Source organism: Haemaphysalis longicornis, unplaced genomic scaffold (genome assembly GCF_048455015.1).
Source record: "Haemaphysalis longicornis isolate Haplotype H1 unplaced genomic scaffold, Haemaphysalis longicornis Haplotype H1 scaffold_3, whole genome shotgun sequence".
Taxonomy (NCBI): domain Eukaryota; kingdom Metazoa; phylum Arthropoda; class Arachnida; order Ixodida; family Ixodidae; genus Haemaphysalis; species Haemaphysalis longicornis.
The window spans coordinates 12,040,058-12,061,081 of NW_027526335.1; the positions used below are offsets into that span (position 1 = coordinate 12,040,058).

The 21,024-nt window shown below is 46.8% G+C and overlaps 1 protein-coding gene across 6 annotated transcripts in view; it reads left to right on the forward strand.

Moving 5' to 3' along the window:
• The first annotated feature begins 485 nt into the window (after positions 1–485).
• LOC144173962 (uncharacterized) overlaps positions 486–21,024 on the forward strand; it is a 32,190-nt gene continuing 11,651 nt past the window's right edge. The window contains exons 1-8 of one of the 6 annotated variants that reach the window (XM_077702341.1): positions 486–637; positions 2,473–2,598; positions 7,212–7,331; positions 13,707–13,863; positions 14,715–14,842; positions 16,263–16,310; positions 16,457–16,567; positions 17,045–17,246. In XM_077702341.1, coding sequence (XP_077558467.1) covers positions 2,488–2,598; positions 7,212–7,331; positions 13,707–13,863; positions 14,715–14,842; positions 16,263–16,310; positions 16,457–16,567; positions 17,045–17,246 — 877 coding nt within the window. In that variant the 5' untranslated portion in view covers positions 486–637; positions 2,473–2,487. Of the gene's footprint in view, positions 638–697; positions 857–2,472; positions 2,599–7,211; positions 7,332–13,706; positions 13,864–14,714; positions 14,843–16,262; positions 16,311–16,456; positions 16,568–17,044; positions 17,247–21,024 lie in introns of those variants that run through there. The other 5 variants (XM_077702342.1, XM_077702337.1, XM_077702339.1 and 2 more) reach the window with 5 other exon arrangements.

Here is a 21,024-nt window from a genome sequence, read left to right on the forward strand (position 1 = left end):
CACTTGGGGGAGTGGGGGGAGGTCAAAAATCCTGTAAGGGGGGGGGGGGGGCGCACTGCCTTTTGGGAAACACTGGAGGGGGCTCGGGCCCCCGAGCCCCCCCCCGTAGTTTCCGCCTATGCTACCGAGGATAGGCAAAAGGCGCGTTCCCGCTCGAGCGCTACCGGGCACATTCACCACGGCGAAATTACTCAATTTTCCACGTGAGCAGAAATGACAAATGACCTACCCTTGATCGCCCCGCAGGAGTGTGCCAAGAATGGGGTCGGCGCGGCACAGCTGTCACGCACGAATAATGCAGTCTTGAAGGGGGCCAAAAAATGAGAGAAATCATTAGACAAATATATGGTAAGGATTAGGTAAAAATAACGCAATAATTTGATATACGAGGACGGTACAAATGAGAGTTAGTGCACTCCCTAATTTATTTCGTGGAACCACCTTTCAATTTTTGTTTCTGATAAGGATCGTTCAGATGGGACCAAAAATTGGCCCACGGCATTCTCGGTTAGTTTGCTAGGACCCAAAACTAAACAAGGCCACAGTAGCGTTTCGCCGATTGCGCTTGGCCGGCTGGCCACGGTGATGAGCAGCCGCCCTGCGGTCGCCATATTTTCTCGCTGTGCATGGTGGGCAGGTGAGTTCCCAGTGTTCAATTTTCTACCCAAGATTCTTCGAGTGCCTTCCCGTGAACGGCTGCGGCCGCGTTGCATGCGGTCGTGCACAGCGCGTCGTTAGCGGTCTATTTCTGAGCAAAGTTACCGACGACGGCAGTTTTAAACAACGCAAATGCGCGAAATAGCCTGTGAGGTCGCCATTTGCCGAAACGGGATGCCGTCACGGCGTTCTTTAAATGGTAAACGAAGGTGCATAGAGCGGCTGCAGCCCGCACCTGACATTCTTACTCTAACCAAACCTCCGCAATTTTATTTTTTTGTCCGTACCATATCATTTCGCATATCTGACGTGATAGAGTTTTGTTGCTGCCTGCGTACGCCGCAACTCCGTTGGCCGTTATGATCAACGCATGCCTCTTCGCTTTACTGCCTGAGGTTGCTACAAGTTATCGAGCGGTCGTCGTTGTCGTAGTCGTCCTTTGCCATCATTGTGGTGGACTGCAAAGCTGAAATCAGAAGGCATTGTGTGCAATATACACCGAGTTGCGTGAACAAAGGCTCCACGGCAGAGTTTTGACGCGGACAGCAAATGTTTACATTTGCCTTCAGCATGACAGATGAGTTGCAGTGCGCAGCGCTTACGTCTGCAGACTGGCAACTCGAAGTATAAGCACGCGACAAGAGGCATGGTTTTTCGGTGCTCTGTAACGCGTCTAGGGAATTGAGGCGGTCGAACCAAAGCGCCCTGCCGCTGGAGTGATATATTGGCCGACGTGAACACCATCAGGACTTTAAACACTAAATAGCCCTGTCGACGGGCGTGTTTAGTAAATCATTTAAGCTAGCTTTGTAATACCTGAGGTTAGTTGTAGGGCACTGTAATTTAATCCGGTTTTGAAGGAAAGACATGTCGACCCAAAATGCGATTTGATCAAGCTAGCACTCCACACCAGTATTGCCCAGTTTTCGGGACTCGAGTCAAAGAAAACTCGAAAATTCGTAAATAATACTTCAGTGTTGTAGTTTTGCGCAAGTTTTAGCCTTCTTGAGTTCTTTAAGTGCAGTGGGTTAAACTCTATAGTAATGGCAAGCACGCTGATTAGAATCATCACAAATACCGGAGAGCTACAGCTGGTGAACATTGAATGTTAATGACATTAAATACTCATTCATGCGGGTGAAAGCAGAGCAAGTGCTGGTGAACCCTGCCCGTGACACCACATACACAGTCTGGTGGCGATGGTTATATTTGTAACTGACTACACCAAGTTCACAGTGGGGCTCTTCGATTTACAGTCTCAGGCTCTCCGCGGACTCCCCGAGAAGCAGTCCGGCACTCAATTTTCCCATGTATCCCTATGACTTCGGGGAATCCTCAGACTACCTGCAGGCTATCTACGGCGAGTTCGAGACTAAATCAAAGAGCCCCAGTGTTAAAACATGGCTTGAGGGCTAAAAAGAGGAAATGGCCCACTGCCTGAAAATGTGTGCTAGCCCTAATTGAGAGGATAATAACATGAAACACATAGTCGAAGCTAACATAAATGTACCAGCACACTGTAAGGCCTCTAGCATGGAAACACCCTAATGTTACGGGCTTGGGAAGAAGGTAACTAAGTTCATATTCCACCGCCATGATAAACTTGCCCATTTAATGTCATGCTGAGTAACCATCGTTCGGGCCATTATTCCACGAGTGTGGCAAGCTTATTTTAGTGCGCAAGACGGTATATAACTGTACGTTTATATATATTTTTTCACAAGTTGCTCTGAGCATGTAACAGGACTAGTGTATCCATTAAAAGTGCTGTTTGCTTCATGGAGCACTTGAACTTTTCACTTGTACACCTTGCAGTTCGGGCTGTGCCGAATGGATGACCAGGAAAGCAATGATGGAGGCACCATCGAGGAAAGCAACACCGGGGCCAGCAGCAATGTTCAGGAAGTGGTCAGCCTCCTGCTCACACCAAACGTGACCTTGGTACGAGATCGTCTTTGCCCTGAGTGCACATCTCCTCTTGCCTGTTGCACCTTCTCTTACCACATGAACACACTTTTGTCAGGGTCACAACGTCAAGAAAACGTATTGCAGTGAATGCCCAACGGTATGTGTGAGTCTCCTAAAGGCACACTGTGCGCAAGAAATAGCCTCGTCTACGTCTCTGCCTAGCTCGTACTCGAGCGACACCTGTCGGTGGCAGGGAAATGTAATGCCTGTACTGCCAGCTCTGATCAGATCACTTTCCACACCATGCTTTGTGGCCTTAAAAAGCGTAAAAGTGAATTCACGGCTGGTAAAAAAAGCCTGGCATAAAAGAAATGCTTAGTCAAGACGTGCAAGTGTGTGACCAGCATACAGTCAAACGCCACTACAATGAAAGCTTCTACTAAGAAATAGCCTGTACAGCGAAGCATTCCATATGGACTGGCCATGTTCATATGTTTTCTATGTATTGTGAGCGCCACTGCAGCAAATTTGCCTGTTTAACGAAGAAATTCATGCGATCTCAATTGCTAAACTGTTGTTTAATAACAAATACGCTTAGCCACGCATGTGGTAACGCGCAGCTGATAGGTATGACGACAACCGTGAGTTATCCAGTTTAGCAACGCAGCTGCAGGAATCAATAAACACGTACAATGCGTGTTGTGGTGCAGCAGCATTGGTTGTAATGGCCGACGATTACGTCTCGGGGGAGACCAGGTTCTGATTTGCTCTGATTTGACAATAACGACATCACGGGGGCCATCGTAGAGAAAAGGGACGCCACAAATGGTCAGGCGAGCAGTGGTGAAGAGCTTGCCTGCAGAGCGGTAGCGGCACTTTTACGCGTTGCAGATATGCCATATTTTCGCGATTCTAAGCACCCACCGCAAGGTGGATATCAGACGCGTGGAAGCAGGCTTGAGTTGACATTGTGGCCGATTAATTTATCAGGTTTTCAATTACAAACCGCTTCAACAGAACAGCACACAACCTGTTAAAGGATACTCAGAGCGGGGGCTCAAGTTGCAGAATGGACCCGAATGGAAGTGAAGGAACTGAGTATCCGACGCAAGCGGTGGTTTCGTTGTCTGTACCTATTTTTCTTTCGAATGTTTGCCAAATAAAACATTTTCCTTGCACCAATCTCGTCGCGGGGAGGGTTTTTTTATGTGTTTCGAATCTTAGCATTCCCCTCACTTTGAGCATCACGTTAGTGGAAAAAACGGGGTGCTTAGAATAGAGTAAATACGGTATACCTCGTCTGTCCCTGACCTGGCGCTGCAGCATGCCGTGAACCTCGACAGCATCAGGTTGGCGGTCGTTGCTCATTCAGTGCATCTCGTGCTACTGTGCTGAAAAAATTTGCCTTTTTTTTTTTTTTTTTGCCTATTGCAGCGTGAATATGATGATTGTTTCTCTCAGTATGCCTATCTGCTTTATAGGGGGTCAGTGAAGTGCGTGATGCATACAACAAAGTGACTTGTATAACGAACAATTATTGCGGTCCCACATGCTTCGTTATTCAGGCGTTTGACTGTATATCTTAACTTCCTTCATTGGTAGCCAGCACAATTGCTGCCTGTCTGTGGTGCAGCCTTGCTGATATTTCACTTCAAGTCACAAAAAGCTAGAAGGGACTGAGAGGAAAATTGTTGCTTCATTTCAAACGAGGAAAGAGGTTATGCGGCTGGTCAAACAGTACGGTAGGTACAAAATTCCCTTGTTCTGTGTAAATGAGAAAACCTAGTCTGCCTTTACTGTTTCCATGTTTCTAAAAAAAATTGAAAAAAGAAATTGGGTTCCCCGGTTATGTATATCAGGGTGACCAGTTCCACTTATAACCAGATTTGGGCTTATTTTTTTCACCGAGTCACTGGTAGATTTTTTCACTCGCTTGTCGCTTTTTTGTAGGCTTATTTGCGTTTTTTGTGGAAGTATCGCTATTTTGTTATGTGATCCTCCTCAAATTGTTCATGGGGGCTGTTGGTCTCCTAAACACAGTACTGATCATTGTGCCTACTTCGGTTGAAAAAATGTGAAGAAAAAGTTCGCGCTTCATTCTGGGCATAAAGTGTTCATTTCACGAATGCATGCAGGGAAATCGGTTCCAAGGAAATAGATTTTTGCTATGTTGTTGTTGGCTATGACCATTAGCAATGCCGTCCTCAGGAAAGTGTTCTCACACATGGACCGCATAAAAATGCATAATCAAAACGGAATGGAGAATCATTGCTGAGCGACATCCTGCACGTACGTTAACAAGCGTCGAGGTGTCTCTTTCCTGGGGTATCAACCAACAGCAAAAATGGTGCAACTTTTCAAATCGAGAAACATTTATGGTTCAGCCTAAGTGGCAGCTGTGGATTTTCCAGATCAATCAGAGACATGCGATGATGATAGGGTTGCCACCTTCCCAGTTTTTGACCGGCCCGACCGGTTTTTTAGACAGCGGGCCGGTTGCCGGTCCGTACTTAAAACCAGCCGTCATTGGCCGATTTTTTTCGTCATCGTGCCGCGATTATTTGTTTGGCATTTTATAAGCGTTAATTCAGCATTTACGACGATAAATAGGTGTCGGCAAGCTGCGCAAAGACACGCGAGCAGAGAAAATATGCGGGCGAGCGTGGGCGAGATGCAAAAAGGAGCTTTTAATAGATGAAGTATGTGCGGTTTTTTTTTTCAGGGCAATACATTCAGAGCAATAACCAAAATTTCAGCAACTTTCAGTACAAACGTTATGTTGATTCCTCTCTAGGAAAATGCTACAATACATATGGCATTGCATGTCATAAAACATGGATTCTTTTTTTTTTTTTTACTGCAAATTCAACCTTCTAAATACCACGCCCCCCTCCCCCGAAGGGTTCTTTTTTTTTTTCCCCTCTCTTTCTCTCAGGGAAAGGTGGCAACCCTAGATGACTGTGTGCAATTGAGGTGGGGAACGAAACATATCTTGGGCAGTCGAAAAGTTGGTCAGTCATGCACTGGGGTGATTGACATTAATGGCAAACGTTCAACTTCAGCAGGGTGGAGACTAGGAGTCTGTATTCAACATTTATTAAGGGCGTTGTTTCATATTTTTCTATATTTTCGTGTTGCAAGAAATTTTATTTTATTTGTTTACTTCCCAACCGTGTTAGATTAAGCTTTTTTTTTTTTTTGTCATATTAGCATTAGTAAACTTTCTTTCAAAAGTGTGAGCATTTATGGCACTCCTGCTTGTTCTGGGCTAGCTCAAAAAAGTCATGCCACCTTTTTTGGGCTTTTGTTAGCTTGGGTGCATCTGGTGTCGCTACTGCCAACCATGAAATTATAAGCATTGCTTAAGGAAATTGAATGAAATGGACAATAACCCCCCCCCTCCCCCCTTCTTTTCTTTTTGCTTTGTAACAGAAAACTACGCATCTGTCAGGAAATAGGAGGGGAGTTCACTTTCCAAAGCTTGTTCAAATGAATGCTGCTGTTTGATAACAGCATGAAGAGTTCTTTCCTCCACTGTTATTGCGTAGCAGCCTAGCCATTCTGCTACTCAGGGCAGAATATCCTCCTCAATACCAGTCAATCGTGGGTGCTCTCTGGACAAAAGCAAAGCCAGCGTGCCGGACATTTGGGGCCCGTTGGGAAATGCCGGGCGGTGTAAATCGGTCTGAAGCCGTCCGCTATGGCACGCCTCCTATCCCTGCGGTTGATTGTTTCAGTGCATTAAACCTCACATTGGAGATTTAAATTTACTTCTCACCCAGCCGAGCTTCAATCAGTTTCCCAGCCTTGCAAAATGAAAATTTTAAGTCTACCTTGGCACAAAACCACGCATAAGGATTGGCATGGAAGTGTTGCCGTTAAGTAGATATTGAAGCTGTGCATTTGTCCTTTTTCTTACCAGTGGTTGTACACAAATAATCAAGTAATATGTTTTGTGTAGCTGGAGTAGTTGTAATGTATATTCAGGCTGTTGATTTAGTCCATCCAAAGTATCATAACGTAATAGCTGTTTTGGCCAGGACTGGTAGTGTGTACCTGTGTAATTGAAAAATCTAATTTCTTGCATTGCATATTGTTTGCTGCGCTGTGTGTTTGGATAGAGCTTGTTCTCTTGTGAAGATTTCTCGTCCACCATTTCTTCAGATGTTGCTTTTGTGTCATTGTAGAGATGCGTATCTATGGCTTAAGAATTTTTTTTTTTTTTATAGTATATCCCGTGTCCTCTTGTGCTGACCTGTGTTATTGCTGTCATGTTAAGTGATGGAGAGACTCTCAAGCTACATTATACAGCTTTTTGACCTGCATTTGCTCATGTACTTAAGAGAAGGAGAATAAAACCATTTAATCGGTGACTTAAAAGGCTTGTTGCGCGTGGCACAAGCTACTTCAGGGGTGAAGCACAAATTTTGGTATAGTTTACCTAAGCAAATCCAAGGCTCAAAAATGTAATGTGGGAGGCAGATGAATTAAGAACTTGTGGAATTTCGCATAGGATGTGAGGTTTTGCGTGTACAGTGGTGTTATATTACGTGCAGTAATCGTGGTGCGAAATTGATCTTTTCGCTTTATTCCTGACTTCCTGATTTGGTCTCGTGTGGGCTTGCTTCTTTTGTGCCTTATTGAAGCGGGGATTGCAGGAGGAAGATGTCGCAGAGGTTGAAGAAGACGAGTCCAGCCAGGGAATCTCCTGCGAACCTGCAGGCGCGGAGGTCGCCTCGGCCGTGGCGACCCTTGGCCTCTCGCACGTTAGTACACCGCTCACTTGAGCCGCCTTACTGCTGCTGGATGTTCAGCCAAGTGCTGTGTGCGAGGTTAGCTGCTGTGCCGGGCTGCTTCAAGGGGTCATGCAGACAAAACACAAGTTTGGTTCATTCGAAAGATTGTCTCGTTAGAATCATACTGACACCATTCTTAACGTAAACCTCGCTCAAATAAGCTATATAATTGGGTAAAAGGAAATGGCCATGCGACATACTCACTCATTTCCCGCAACAGAACCTATGATGTCATACCAGCCAGCTCTGCGATTGGCGGAGGCCGGCAAAAGCAAACACAAATTAGGCAGAGCTTATAAGCTTGCCGAATGAGCTGTTTGCACTTAAATTTAGGACACATTCTGTTTATAGCAGTAAAAACGGTGGGATAAACAGTGGAAGTTACGAAAGCACATGTAAACATTGAAGTACCGATACGTACTGACGTTGGTACTGCACGCACTATGCTTGTTTTAGCTGCACAGCACTGCAGCTCTTTGGGGTTGTCTCAGACGGCACTGGCCGATTGTCATTACAGTCGAACACGGATATATCGAACTCCAAAGGGATCGCGAAATAGTTCGATATATGAAAAATTCGATATAAAAAATATGGGCTCTGGGAGCTCACCTGTGGCGGACGACCACTTACCGATCGGCGCATTCAAGAAGGACAACTAGTTCTGCACTAACGACGCAACAGGATGCTTTATTTGCGTGAAAAGAAATTGCTGATCTTGGCCTGTTTCTTCGTCCTGTACATGGAATTAAAGACGCTGGTCTCGATATTCTCGAGGCTATCCAGGTGTGACAGCCCAGTTCCTCCCATGTCGCCGCAACTGCGTAGAATCAAGCTGAACGCAGCTGCCAGTTCACCGGTGGAGTACGATCGTGTAGCCGCATCCTCGTCCGGACGATCTTCGCCACTCGAACTAACAGCCTGGGTTCCTGCAACCGCAGCTACGATGTCCTCGTCACCGACGCTCGCAACAGCCTAAACATTGCTGTCAGCGTTCACGAAGTCGCCGGCAGACAGTCCGGCTGGAACAGCAACCGGGAAAACGGACGACAGCTCGCGAAACGTGTCGACCATGCCCTATTCGTCGTCGTCGCCGTCTTCGCAAGCTTCCGAATGTTCAGCCGTCACGAAGCCTGCCTTCCGGAAGCAGTTGACCACGCTCTGCTTTACGCTGTTCCAGGCACCCGTCATCATGTGTATGGCCCCCAGCTGGTCAACTTTAAGCTCGGTGCCCTCGCCGAGGTTCATCAAAAGTCTATCGAGGAGTCGCCTCTTGTACCCAACCTTGAACGACGCTCGAGCGGCTGCCGCCTGGCTGTTGTGTTCGGAGGCAGAAACTTGAGCTCGATGTTGTCGAGCTCGCAGGTGGTTTGGTTGGCCGAGCAGTTATCCATGAGAAGGCAAGCGTGACGCTCCGACGCCCCGGCTTCTGTCCCTGTTGGGTTTCGGCGAAGGCACTAAGCGACCGCGGAAATCGGGGGTGTAGCGACCGCCGAAGAGCACCTTCCAGCTCGTGCGGTGTTCGATATACCCAATGTCGGGAAAAATACCGTTCGATATAAACGTACGAATTTCTATACTTTTACACAGAATTTTCAAGGGGATAATTCATGAGTTCGATATAGACAATAATTCGATATACCCGTGTTCGATATATCCGTGTTCGACTGTAGTGACGGCATCTTATGGGACCATATTTGTCAAGCGAGCACCATGTTTCACGAAACGATCATTTTCGCCCTGAACAAAAACAAGCCAGGTACAAATACGGTCATCTAGGTTGACCAACGATAAACAAATCTCCACTTCACATCAAGTTTCAGCTTGAAGGCACATTCTTATGATGTCATTGCAGACGTCGTAAAACACACGATTTGGCGGGAGAGTCAAAATTTTAACTTAGATTGATTAATTTTGCAGTGAATAAAGCATCGTTTGCTTCCGGACAAGTGCTGGGGGCACTATAAAACACGAAATCTTTCGAATAAAACAAACTTTTATTTTGTCTGCATGGCCCCTTTAAGCCTCATGGCACAACAGTGCATATTTTTCGTAACAGCTAAACTGTGTACAGTTGAACCTCTTCATAACGAAGCAATGTCATTGCAGTAAATTAGTTCATTGCATTCAATATTTGTTTTAACAGTAGAGGTAAGAATCACCTCTTGCAAATCGGCAGTCTGGCTCGCGCAAGAATCCTAGATGCAAAAATGCATTATTCTAGGCTTCTGACCCACTGTAAATGAGGTAATCCTTACCTGTCTCCTTGTGGCATTTCAGACTACATGGAATGGAACATGAGAACGTGAAGTGAAACCAGTTAAATGCGCTTTTGCACCAGACGACCAAACTTACCGTAATTTTTTTTTTGAACAATTAAAGAAATGGTTCTGTTGTATTTCAATTTTTTAAATTTAGCTTTTTTTCGCGCCTCGCACGAGCCAAAATTTTTTTTGTTGCAGCCAATATCACATAGCTCTCGTGGTTTCGATTTGTTACTGAATAACTGTTACTGAAAAGAAGTGTGACCAATGAGATTTCATATTTAGTCCACTATAGCCCATAATTCGCTATATTATTCGGTGTTCGTTATAACAAAGTTTAACCAGGGGCATACAGACAATTGTGAGCCACCGTGGGCAGTAAGTGCATCCATGTTGTGGAATGCTTTGCTTCAATGACTCTTTCCAGCAATCCAGACTTCTCATTTGGAATATCATTCCTTTTTTTTTTTTCTTCCTGGTCAGAGATGCTTGGAAAAAAGGTGGCACTATGCCATCAGTAACTTCAATACTGCATTAACATAGTAGAGACTGTGCAGTACGCAGCCTGCCACCCGAGAGAGGGTGCGCCGCCTGGATTACGGCTAGGTTTACGGCTAGACTTTGCGTAGCAGACGTGTATTTCGTATGCTTGGCTGGCCAGGCTGGCTGCGGGTTAACACTACACCTTGAAAAACGTAACGTGGTGTCAGTTTTGTCGAGCAACAGCACCTACATCGTGATGGCATGGTCGTTCACAATACCTCCGCTCGAATTTTTCACATTCTCTGCGAAGGATTGGCCATAATGGAAACAGCTATTCCTTCGCTTTCATTTGTAATCAGGGCTTCAAAACCATCGAGGGCAGAGCAAGTCAACGCGCTCATCCACCTGATGGGTTCACAAGCCAAAGACATCCTGCGCACATTCAACCTTTCGGAAGCCGATTTCAAGGACATCAAAATAGTCATCGAAACATATGAGCAATATTTTTTACGTCGGCAAAATGTCATTTCTGAGAGAGTGAAGTTCAACAAGCACATTCAGCAAGTGACAGAATCGTTTGAAGAGTTTGCGGCAGTGTTTTTGTCAAAAGCTCTCCGAGACGTGCGACCAGAAATCTGCAAGACCAACTGGAATGCGATTGCCTTGTTGTAGGCCTCAAAGACATGCAGTTGTCCAAAATCCGCAGCTCGACACAGACCTCACCCTCTACAAAGCGCTTATGCAAGCCCATCAGAGCGAAGCCATCAAAAGCCAGCAATCGGCTCTACACGTCCTGGCAAAACACTGTTACCAAGCCTTCAAAACAGAACCATTGCCGAAAGTGTGGCAAAGATGGCCATCCTTGTGCATCTTGCCCAGCGAAAGCATAGATCTGTTTGAACTGTCAGAAAAGGGACCTCTACGCTTCAGTATGCTTGTCATCTGCAGACAAACAGCCTACTGCAAGCACCAACACCGCTTTTCCGGGTACAATTATGGCAGGAGCTCCCTCCGACAAGAAAACAGACAACAGTTAGCAACGTGTCACTGCGCTTCAAAATCGACGCTGGAGCAGACGAAACAGTCATCGCTGTGCAAACCAGATGACACATCCTTAAAGGTGAAAAGTACGCTTTGTCTACATATGACGGCTTTTGGCAAGTCCACAGTGCAATCACCTCCTAAATCACGTTTTTCATGATTTAGGGCGTCAAAAAGAGACTTCTAGGAAGGCCAGCTATTGACACTCTCAGACTTTTCTTGCAGCTCTGCCACTAAAAAGCAAAGTCGTCGTCACCACTGCACCAATACCCACGACTCTTCAAGGGGCTTGGACTTATTCAGGGTGAATATGAGCTTGAGCTGCAACAGGACGCCAAGCCTATCGTGCTGATCTCGCCACATCGGGTGCCCCTACCTCTCTGCAATATAACCAAGGAAAACCTGAACTGTATGCAACAATTGGACGTCATCATACCTGTGGAGGAGCCAACTAAGTGACGGGTGCCTGTGATTGTTGTTTCTAAAGGATCCGGAGACATCTGCATCTACATCAGTCTCGCAGAGCTCAATTGGTACGAGCGCCGAAAATGGCATCCGGTTTGCGATGTAGAACACTCATTTGCACAGTTATATGAGGCAAAGGTGTTCCCCAAGATTGACGCCAACTCAGGGTTTTATCAAATTCCCTTCAGCAAGAGAGTCGCCTGCTGATAGCCTTCATCACCTCTTTCGGAGGATACTACAGAGCACTTCCAACACAGAATGGCCCCAGTAATGGAAGAGCTAGCAGGTGTGATTTGTCACATGAACGACTTCGTAGTTTTACGTGAAGGACACGATCATCACCTCCATGCAGTGCTGCAATGCCTTGAGAAAACTGGCATCACGCTAAACACAGAAAAGTGCGTGTTCCGAGAAATAAGCATTGTTTTTCTGAGACACAAATCGATGAATGGGGAATTTGCCTAAGCAGCAAGCTCCTGAAGGTCGTCGAGGATATACCACCACCACCAACATCAAAAGCTGAGCGGCGCGATTTCTAGGCATAGCAACCTAGCTAGCACACTTTGCGCCCAACATGGCCGACCTGATCACACCATTGACCTCAATCCTGAGCTCCAAGCGGGATTTTGTCCGGGACCTACCTCAGCAGGAAGCTTTCGACGCATTGAAAAAGCTCCCGAGTTCTCTTCCTGTCCTAGTGCTGTACGACCCAAGGAAGCCCACAGTGGTATCAGCAGACACATCCTCTAATGAACTCGGCGCCATACTCCACCAGAAGCAACGCAATGACACTGGAGGTCGTAGCCTGCGCATCACTCACAATGACGGACACAGAAAAGAGGTATGCCCAATATAGCAGGAAGAGTTGCCACTTGTCCGGGCATGCAAGAAATTCAGAGATTACCTTCTCAGTATGTCGTTCAAGGTCCGGACGGTCTACAAGCCCTTAGTCTGATTAATGAGCAGCGAAAATCTCTCGGAACCGACGACGGCTTCGCATGCGACTTGTCCAGTACCAGTACAACGTGCTCTGCATCCCTGGGAAAGATCTGATTCCAGCTGACTCCCTTTCTCACTCACACATCAAGGGAACACATGAAGATGAACTAGCTGCTGTAGTAGAGGGTTATATGAGCTTTGTTACATCAGCAACACCGGCTACACCTGCAAGCCTCGAATCAATCGTCAGGGAGCAGCAACGGGACAGCGTCTACCAACAACTTGCTAAGTGCAGCACAACTGATTTGCAGCAGTGGACCATCGCTCTAATGACTGGGTGTAGTGCGTCGCAATGGGTAGGTTCGAATCCCCGGTTCAGTTTGGTTTTTGGTGGGATTGATTTCTTTTTATTGAGGGAACATTTTCTATGCTGCAGTCACCATTTTGCACTGCAACCTTCATTACTTTATGAACGAGTTGGCAGAATGCGTGCGTACAGACACTGACGCACTGGGGAGTTCTCGTTTGCGGGGTATTGACAAAAGCCCTGACAGCCTGCAGACGACACTGTGCCGAATCAGCCGACTATCAGCCTGGTGCGAACAGACCTCTTGCGACACAGGGACTAGCCAGGCAAGCTCCAAAGGTGGGGGCAAAGCGCCTCGCAGTTGAGCATCTCCAATGACGCGGAGGGCCACAGTGTGTGCCTCGGCTAGTGATTGTTACGAATATAAGCGGTGCTGGCAGGCTTGTCTGACTCGTGCTACAGCCAACAACACAGCAGAAGCGCAGCATGCCGATTCCTGAGGTATCAAGAATGCCCAACCAACGAAAATGTTTCATGCCAAGCATGTTGTTTAATAACTACTCTAATCTTGGACATCGCAAGACCAATACGTGTCACTGCTGTCGTTTTTGCAGCCCTCACAAATGTCACTTAGTATTCTTCTTTGAGGCTTTATAAATTAAATACTGCTTTATTGATCGGATAAATGATGATGAGTGTGTTTATTTGAGCCAGTCTGTGCAGTGAAAACACAAACACAAGTTTTACAAATTCGCTTCAGTGTCTCTTGAAAGCCAGTTGTAACAGCAGCCTTAGCTGCCATAAGTGGTGGGTGTGAAGCAAATGCTATGTCTTGTCTTGTTGTTGAAGGAGGTCGATCCGTGCGGCCTGGGAGTGAAGCTGGAGGACGGGTCCACAGCGTTCCTCCAGGGCCTGGATGGCAAGCTGCTGGGAGGCACCACACATGCCGTCACGCTGGAAGACGGCTCGACGGCCTACATACAGGCGGGGCCCAGGGGAGCCATAGGTGCGTGTTCCTCTCTGGGGCCACAGGTTTGCCCTCCCTCCCACGTTCGTGACATGAGGGGCCTTAGCGACTGACAGGTGGTGTACGGTACTGTTGGTCACACCAGGGCAGGGAACAGTTGTCTCGTTTGATTTCTTTTTCTTTGTTTGTGCATGTTAGTTTCTGCTCTGAGCTCCTTTGTCTTTGTAGTGATGGCCTTCCCAAGCAATGTGAAAGCATTAGTTTAGCTGTGAAAGGGATGCTGTGCCACCTGGGAAGTCATAATTCAATACGAAAGTTTCTTCTCATCATGCACAATCGGCATGATAATGAATCCATGTGTAACGAACATTCAATTTCTTTGTAATGGGCTTAGTTACATGGCTGTGTCTGTTATACCTCACTAAACTTTAGGTATATTTTCTTGAAGAGTGGTGTCAGTTTACAATGACTGAATTACCTGCTGTTTAAGCCAGAAAAATATGACGTGCAACAGTGTGTACACCCTCCCAATTTTTCATCAATATCACAAGTTCATCAAGGCAGCTCAAATAGCCTTCTATCAATCAGTTCCTTTTAAAGTAATAACAAGAGAAGCCCTGCACAGTTGGGCTGCAAGAGTAATTTGTGCCCTGTGTCGTGTCTCAGACATAGCCATTATACAGTGGTGGTTTTCTACTGGATTGTTAAGGTTCATTATAATGAAAGTCGACTGTGCTGGCCAAATGCCATCGTTGGCTATTCCCCTTAGCACTAAACATGAGTGTCACCTCTTGCATTTCAGTAATCTGCGCTTTATTTCCGAGAGGGCAGGGGTGTTGCATTTTGCTGCCCGTGTGTTGATTGTGGTGTTTCTGCTGTCTTGAGTGCAGAGGGTCTGCAGGCAGTCACCCTGGAGGATGGCTCCACCGCCTACATCTCCACCACGACCACCGCAGAGCAGCTGTTCGGCACAGACGTGTCCGAGGCTGCTTTCGGATTGGAATCTCTCGGTTCTCAGGTGGGCCCCGTTCCGGAAGTTAAGGTTTGGGTTCCGTTAAGGTTTGGGTTTGGGTTAGGCATTCTGGTGTGGGCAGTTCTGTAGAACACGGTTTTCAGCAGCATTCATTTGAACAAGCTTTGGAATTAACAGCAGGTATTTATGTTGTTTACCGTATTTACTCGAGTCTAACACGCACCTTTTTTCTGGAAAGATAGGTCCCAAAATCACATGCGCGTTACAATCGAGTACGACTCAAAACTGCGGTGCCATATCCCCATCGACATTTTAAGATGGCTGCTTGACTACTGAATGCGTAACCAGCGCGTTGTAGTCGGCGCATTTTTGCCTTTGTTGTCTGTGTAGTCTTTTTTTGCGTTCCTCTGTTCTTTCCGCCATGGAATGTCCCATTGCGAAGGCACGGCGGGTTCCCCCCACAATGCTGCGTTTAAGAAGAAAGTAATCTTGTGCACGGAAAGCGATGGAAACCGGGCTGCATCACGTGCATTCAGTGTTCCGGACATTTGCGTGCAGGACTGGTGCAAACAGAAAGAGAAAATTTTCCCAGGCAATGCGACACAGACAGGGTTCAGCGGATCAAAGAGGGGGCGATATCCCCAAATAAAAGACCCGCTGACGGAGTACGTGCAGCAGCAGCGAGCAACTCAGAGACCTGTAACGACAGAGCTGCCATCGCTGCCCCGGACCATCGTCCTGATGACTGTCTTGCCGACAATAATTTCATTTCGTGCCACCTTCGGAATAAACCTTGCTTGTTCCAAGTGAGAAAAAGTTGCATTTTTGTATTAAATAATGAGTGTAGTGCGCGTTACAATCGAGGACATAGCGTTTCTTTCTTCTTCGGACCGTGAAAAATGGGTGCACGTTACAATCGAGGGTGCGTTAGATTCTAGTAAATACAGTAATTTAGCAAAAAAAAAGTTCTTTCTCTCTCTGCGGTGGCTTGCTGCGGTGGCTCAGTGGCTAAGGCGTTGTGCTGCAGGGCACAAGGACGTGGGTTAGATTCCTGGCTGCGGCAGCCGCTTTTCTGGTGGAGGCGAAAAGCAAAAACGCCGTGTGTTTGAGGTGTCGGCTCACATTAAAGATCCCCAGGTGGTCAAAACTAATCCAGAACCCTCCACTATGGTGCACCTCATAACCTCTGTAGTTTCGGCGTGTTAAACCCCATAATCAATCAATAAAAAAAATTTTTATGGAGCTCATACTTTATACATTGTCTATTGAAGGGGTCCTTTCCTTGCGGCACGTAAGCCTGCTTATGTACTTTGAAGGTGAAAGGTTTGTAGCTTACCCTGGCTACACCGTGTTTGCATCCCTTTCTTTCTTAGCTTTAATTTAGCTTTCGTTTCAGGCTTTGCAAAAGACTTGTTAGTCCATGGGGCAGTCAGCACTAGGTCTTCATTTTTTTCTACATTTGCAGGCATCAAATGAAAGCTGTCAAGAGGAGAGCAGTGCAGGAACCACAGATGTGAGTTTATCTGCAGAGCTAGCAGTCATCTGAGGCAGTTTGGAAGCCTGCTTTTGTAACTCCAAACTTCTTTTGTGGTAGAGGAGCAGTGATGCAGTTTGCTAGTGTGATTTTATTGTTTGTGTGTTTCTTTGTTTCTGCCACAGAACGTTCCTGTAGCAAATGGAAGCTCGAGCACGGGTACAAGTGAAAAGGGCGGCTTCCTGTGCGGCTATGAAGGCTGTGGCAAGCTCTACACGACACCTCACCACCTCAAGGTATGGCCTTGTCGGAATTTCTTTTTAATTGCAGAGCACTGTAGGGGCTTGCCTTGTCGTCGTAGCTCGCTCGCTGGACGCAAGTAGAGCCACGCAGCGTTCGGGTGTCATGGCATCCCACAGAGGCTTCGAAAGCCAAGCTAGTTACACACAGCCACGCGAGTTAAACACAGCCACAAAGAAATTTTGAGTAAAGTCGTTTCAAGGAGCAAGCAAGACAGCGCTTAAGTGGAACTAAACTGAGCTGAAACTACATTTTTGTCCGCTACCCAAGCAAGTGGCCTCAGTGTTCGTGAGACCATCAGTGACACGCTTTTTTAGAGGACAGTTTTTCTTCTGGTATTTGTAAGCAGTCCTGCGCACGAATGGTTGGCTCATGGATACCTGGGAGGATGTGTTCCAGCCTTTGTCATCACTGCGGTTGCGAGAGTGGCGCCCTGCTGATGAAAGGGGGCTCTCCTCTCCCAACGCACGCAGGTGCATGAGCGCACGCACACGGGCGACCGGCCCTTCAAGTGCCTGGTGGCCGGCTGCAACAAGAGCTTTGTGACGGGCTACGGCCTCAAGAGCCACACGCGGGTGCACACGGGCGAGACGCCCTACCGCTGCGTGCACGACGGCTGCACCAAGACCTTCAAGACCTCGGGGGACCTGCAGAAGCACGTGCGCACGCACACAGGTGAGCCACTGGGGCCACCTGCGTGGCTGGCTGAGCCGAACGATGAGTGTGAGGCTTCCGCCTCCTGTGAGAAGTGGTGGCGGTAATCCCACTCTTCCTCACATTAAGAGCAGAGCTGTACGTAACACGTTACAAGTAATTGATTGCTTGTAATCACAGTTTCTTGTAATGTAATTGATTACTTTTTTGAAACTAATGTTCTGGGTAATTCAATTACATTTTCTTGTAATTGATTACCGGTAGTCAATTCTTTTCAGAATCAGGTTGTAACAAGCATTCTACAGCAGTTCTCGTCCCGAAATTATTTGGCCTCTCAGTAGGGACCCCCCATCCTGTCAGATTGTCGCCGCAGCCCACCTCCCATTACACCCAAATCAGCAGCTTTCACAGAGAGCGCGGAGGCGCGACCACACAACGGTGCGCTTAGCTGCCCAGCTCTTCAATCTTTTAGCGGTTTTCGTCACTGGTGCTGTGTCTCCATTATGGAGGCTTCTTGCAATCAATTACATTTTATAGGAAGTAATTGTAATCGGTTACTTATTTTCTGTAACATGTACAAGTCTGGTTAAGAGTGGCAGTCATGTGAAGGGTGGGGCCATCACTCATGGGATTTTTCTCTTGAGTGGCAGTGATGCGTGGCATCATCCCGAAGAAGGAGGATTCCTCTCCTAAAGGTTCGCGTCATCTGTCCTTTGCGTATCTGAGGCGGTCTTTGTGTGCTTGCATGTGTGGGAGTTGCAGCCATTGCCTGCTGTCATGCTTTTGTGTATTTGTAAATTCCTCTTGAAAAAAGTTTTGAAATTATTATTACGTGGGAGCAAACAGAGAGGGACGCACGCTTACCCACTGAAAGGTATTGCTTTCAACGACGCGCAAGCAATCTAAATATGTTCAAGCACCCCTTGGTTTCTTTGCTTGTATGGTGTTAGAAAATGCATTCTTGTGTGCGTCCTTTTTTCTATTTTCTCTCACCCATTTTATGGCGGGACTGTTCTGTGCGCATGACAATTGTCGCTAACTGAGAACTGTCAATGACTACATGCACTAGCTGTACTGAGGCTGAGACACACAAAAAAAGGTCAGAGTTGTTGAATGCAACAGATTGCCTTATGAAGAGGAGCACGTGGTTGGAGAGTACTGACAGGACTGGCCGAACAGTTAAGATCTTCTTTTAAGTGGAGTGGGGGAGGAGGAAGAATTCTATTCAATGTAGAGGTGGGGACAAGAACATCAGGGTTGTAGTATTCAGACGACTTTGTGTGAGAGCAGCATTAAGAAGCGTTTTCGGCAGGCCGCAGAAAATGGGAAACCTGTGGCTTAAAACTTGCGCAGACATGACTGGTCTCTCTCTCTCTCTCTCTTTCTCTTCTTATTTTGCTGATTTGCCAAGATTTGCTGGTTTCATGATTTGCCAAGTGTGCCTATGTTTCCTGCGGTAATTTAGAAGCACTAAGGTTTGAAGCATTGTCAGATTTGTGGATGGCTCTCTTTCAGTGTTGCCATTGGTCTAGTTTCAATGAAACGCCTTTTGTGTCGGGTGCCAGAACGTAGAATGTCAAGTACCTTTCCCCTTCCGCTGAGGATATTCTCACTAAGAGCCACACTACACAGCTAGTGCTGTAGAGGCAGCTGCTAGGCCGTAAAAAGCAGCCCTTTCAATTTCTGGGGCGCAGTGCTTGGTAGGTGTAGAGAGAAGCCTCTCACTTCTAGTCTTTTTATGCCTTCACCAACCTGCACAGAGGCGTCTGCACATTTGAGCAGTGAGAACAGAAGCCATAAAGGTTGAGCATAGCGCAGCCCCAGTGCAGCAGTCCCGTGGTAACACCTCAGTAGAAAACACCTCTAGTCCTTGTTTGAGATAGGGGGTTGTAATGGAGGCACCATGGTCGTCAGATAAGACAAAAAAGGAAGGTTTATTTAAAAGTAAAAAGATGGCCCTTTGTGGTAAACTATGGTTCTCTATTCTCTACATCCACAATAGCTTATTAGCCAGCAAGGACACAAGCCTATGTGAAGTTTGGTGATTCGCTGCTTATACATGGTATTAATATAAAAGTTTAGCGGACGATTTCTTCTCTTGGCAACACTAAAAACCACCATGACTGTGCTCACCATGTCTGTGCATGCATCCGCATCTCGCAGGAAAAAAAAAAAGAAAGAAAAGAACAGGCCCCAGAGTCTGTCGTCTGCACCAACCGACTCTCGGCCATGGTGTCAAAGTCAACAGATATGAATGATAGCAGTGTCATTGTGTGGTGATGCTCTACTTGCCCTATGGAACTCTGCATCACCACTGGAGAATGGAGCCGCAGTTAATGGTGGGGTGCGAGTTGTTAGCTGGGAAACTAGCGCGCTCACTGACAGGTGAGCAATCCGTGGGTGATACCAAAACACGGCAGTTGGCAATCAGTTGATCTGTGCCAACAATGTCACTCATGTCTTGTGACAGGTAGGTTGTTGGACGCTGCGCGAAACAGTATCTAACGACAAGGTCATGAATGCTTTTGAGCTTGCTGGGACACGTTACGCAAGCTACACCATGCCCGAGCCCTTGCGTCCCGTTGCTAAGGCGACATACATGGTTGCCGGCATGCGCGCCATGCCAGTGATTACAACCTATAGTTTTTTATTAAAGGCACTGATTGGATGGAGAAATTTCCGGCACACCTTGCAAGGTTAGATTCGCCCGTTAACTAACAACAACAAAGAGCGCAAAATCTCTTCATTCCGTTGGTGAATAGTGAAAATAGCCTAGCATCGAGAAGTTTTGCCACGACACGTCTGACCAAGTATGATGTAAGTAAATACCAATGCAGGTAGAAATGACGAAGAAGTTAGCATCTCGAAACAACAAATAAGTTCAAGTGTCAATTTTTTTTCTTCAAAAAAAGACCCGCAACAATTGTGCTGAAGCTAACTCTCATAACGGTATACTATTACGAGCAAGTATTACTGAAAACACTCAAAATAAATAAGTAGGGAAGTAGCTACGTAGGCGGCAAGCCTTTCACGAAAATAAATACAGAAATGCTGTCACCAAGACCAGTGACGGTCCACAGTCCACCAGTGAATGTCCACTTTTTGCGCCATTTCATTCACTGGTGCATTGTACTGCAGAACTTGATCCTCCAGATTGCGGCAATAGACAGGTTTAACATTCCTTTCCCATGTTACTTTTTTGGGGACTGCCACAGCCTGTAATATATGGTGCGGCTTCTCCATATGGACCGAAGCATAACCAACTTGGTTAGAAATAGCCATAAGAGGGGCACTGGTGGTTGTGTTGTAAGTGTTCTGTTAGGAATATAGCATAATGGGTGCTTGGAAGGCAAACATTCTTTTCCGTACATGCATGTACGTAGACCGTGGCGTCCCCATTGTCATCACCATGCCCTCGTCCTCACTAAAACAGCCCCACTCATCACAGAAGACATTGGATAGGTCACCCTGCTCCTTATGCGAGACCATGAGGAGCCGGGAGGAGCACTGGGAGACCATGGTGGATGAGTGGAAGGATGTGTTGCTGTCCCTTTTGGCGGGTAGATGAGTGGTCTTGTGCTCACATGGAATTCAGTTGGGGGCAAGTCCTTCTCACCAAGGGGAACACACTGTTGTGTTGTGGGGCACTCGTTGTCCCTGTTTTGGTGTTCTTCCATCTAAAAAGAACAGGGCTGAGCTGAGCAGAGTGAGAGTGGAATGACTGCATCCACCACTTGTCATCACGTGCTGTGTCCTCGACGCGGACGATTCCCTTGACGGCCCCCTCTCGCCCAATGCA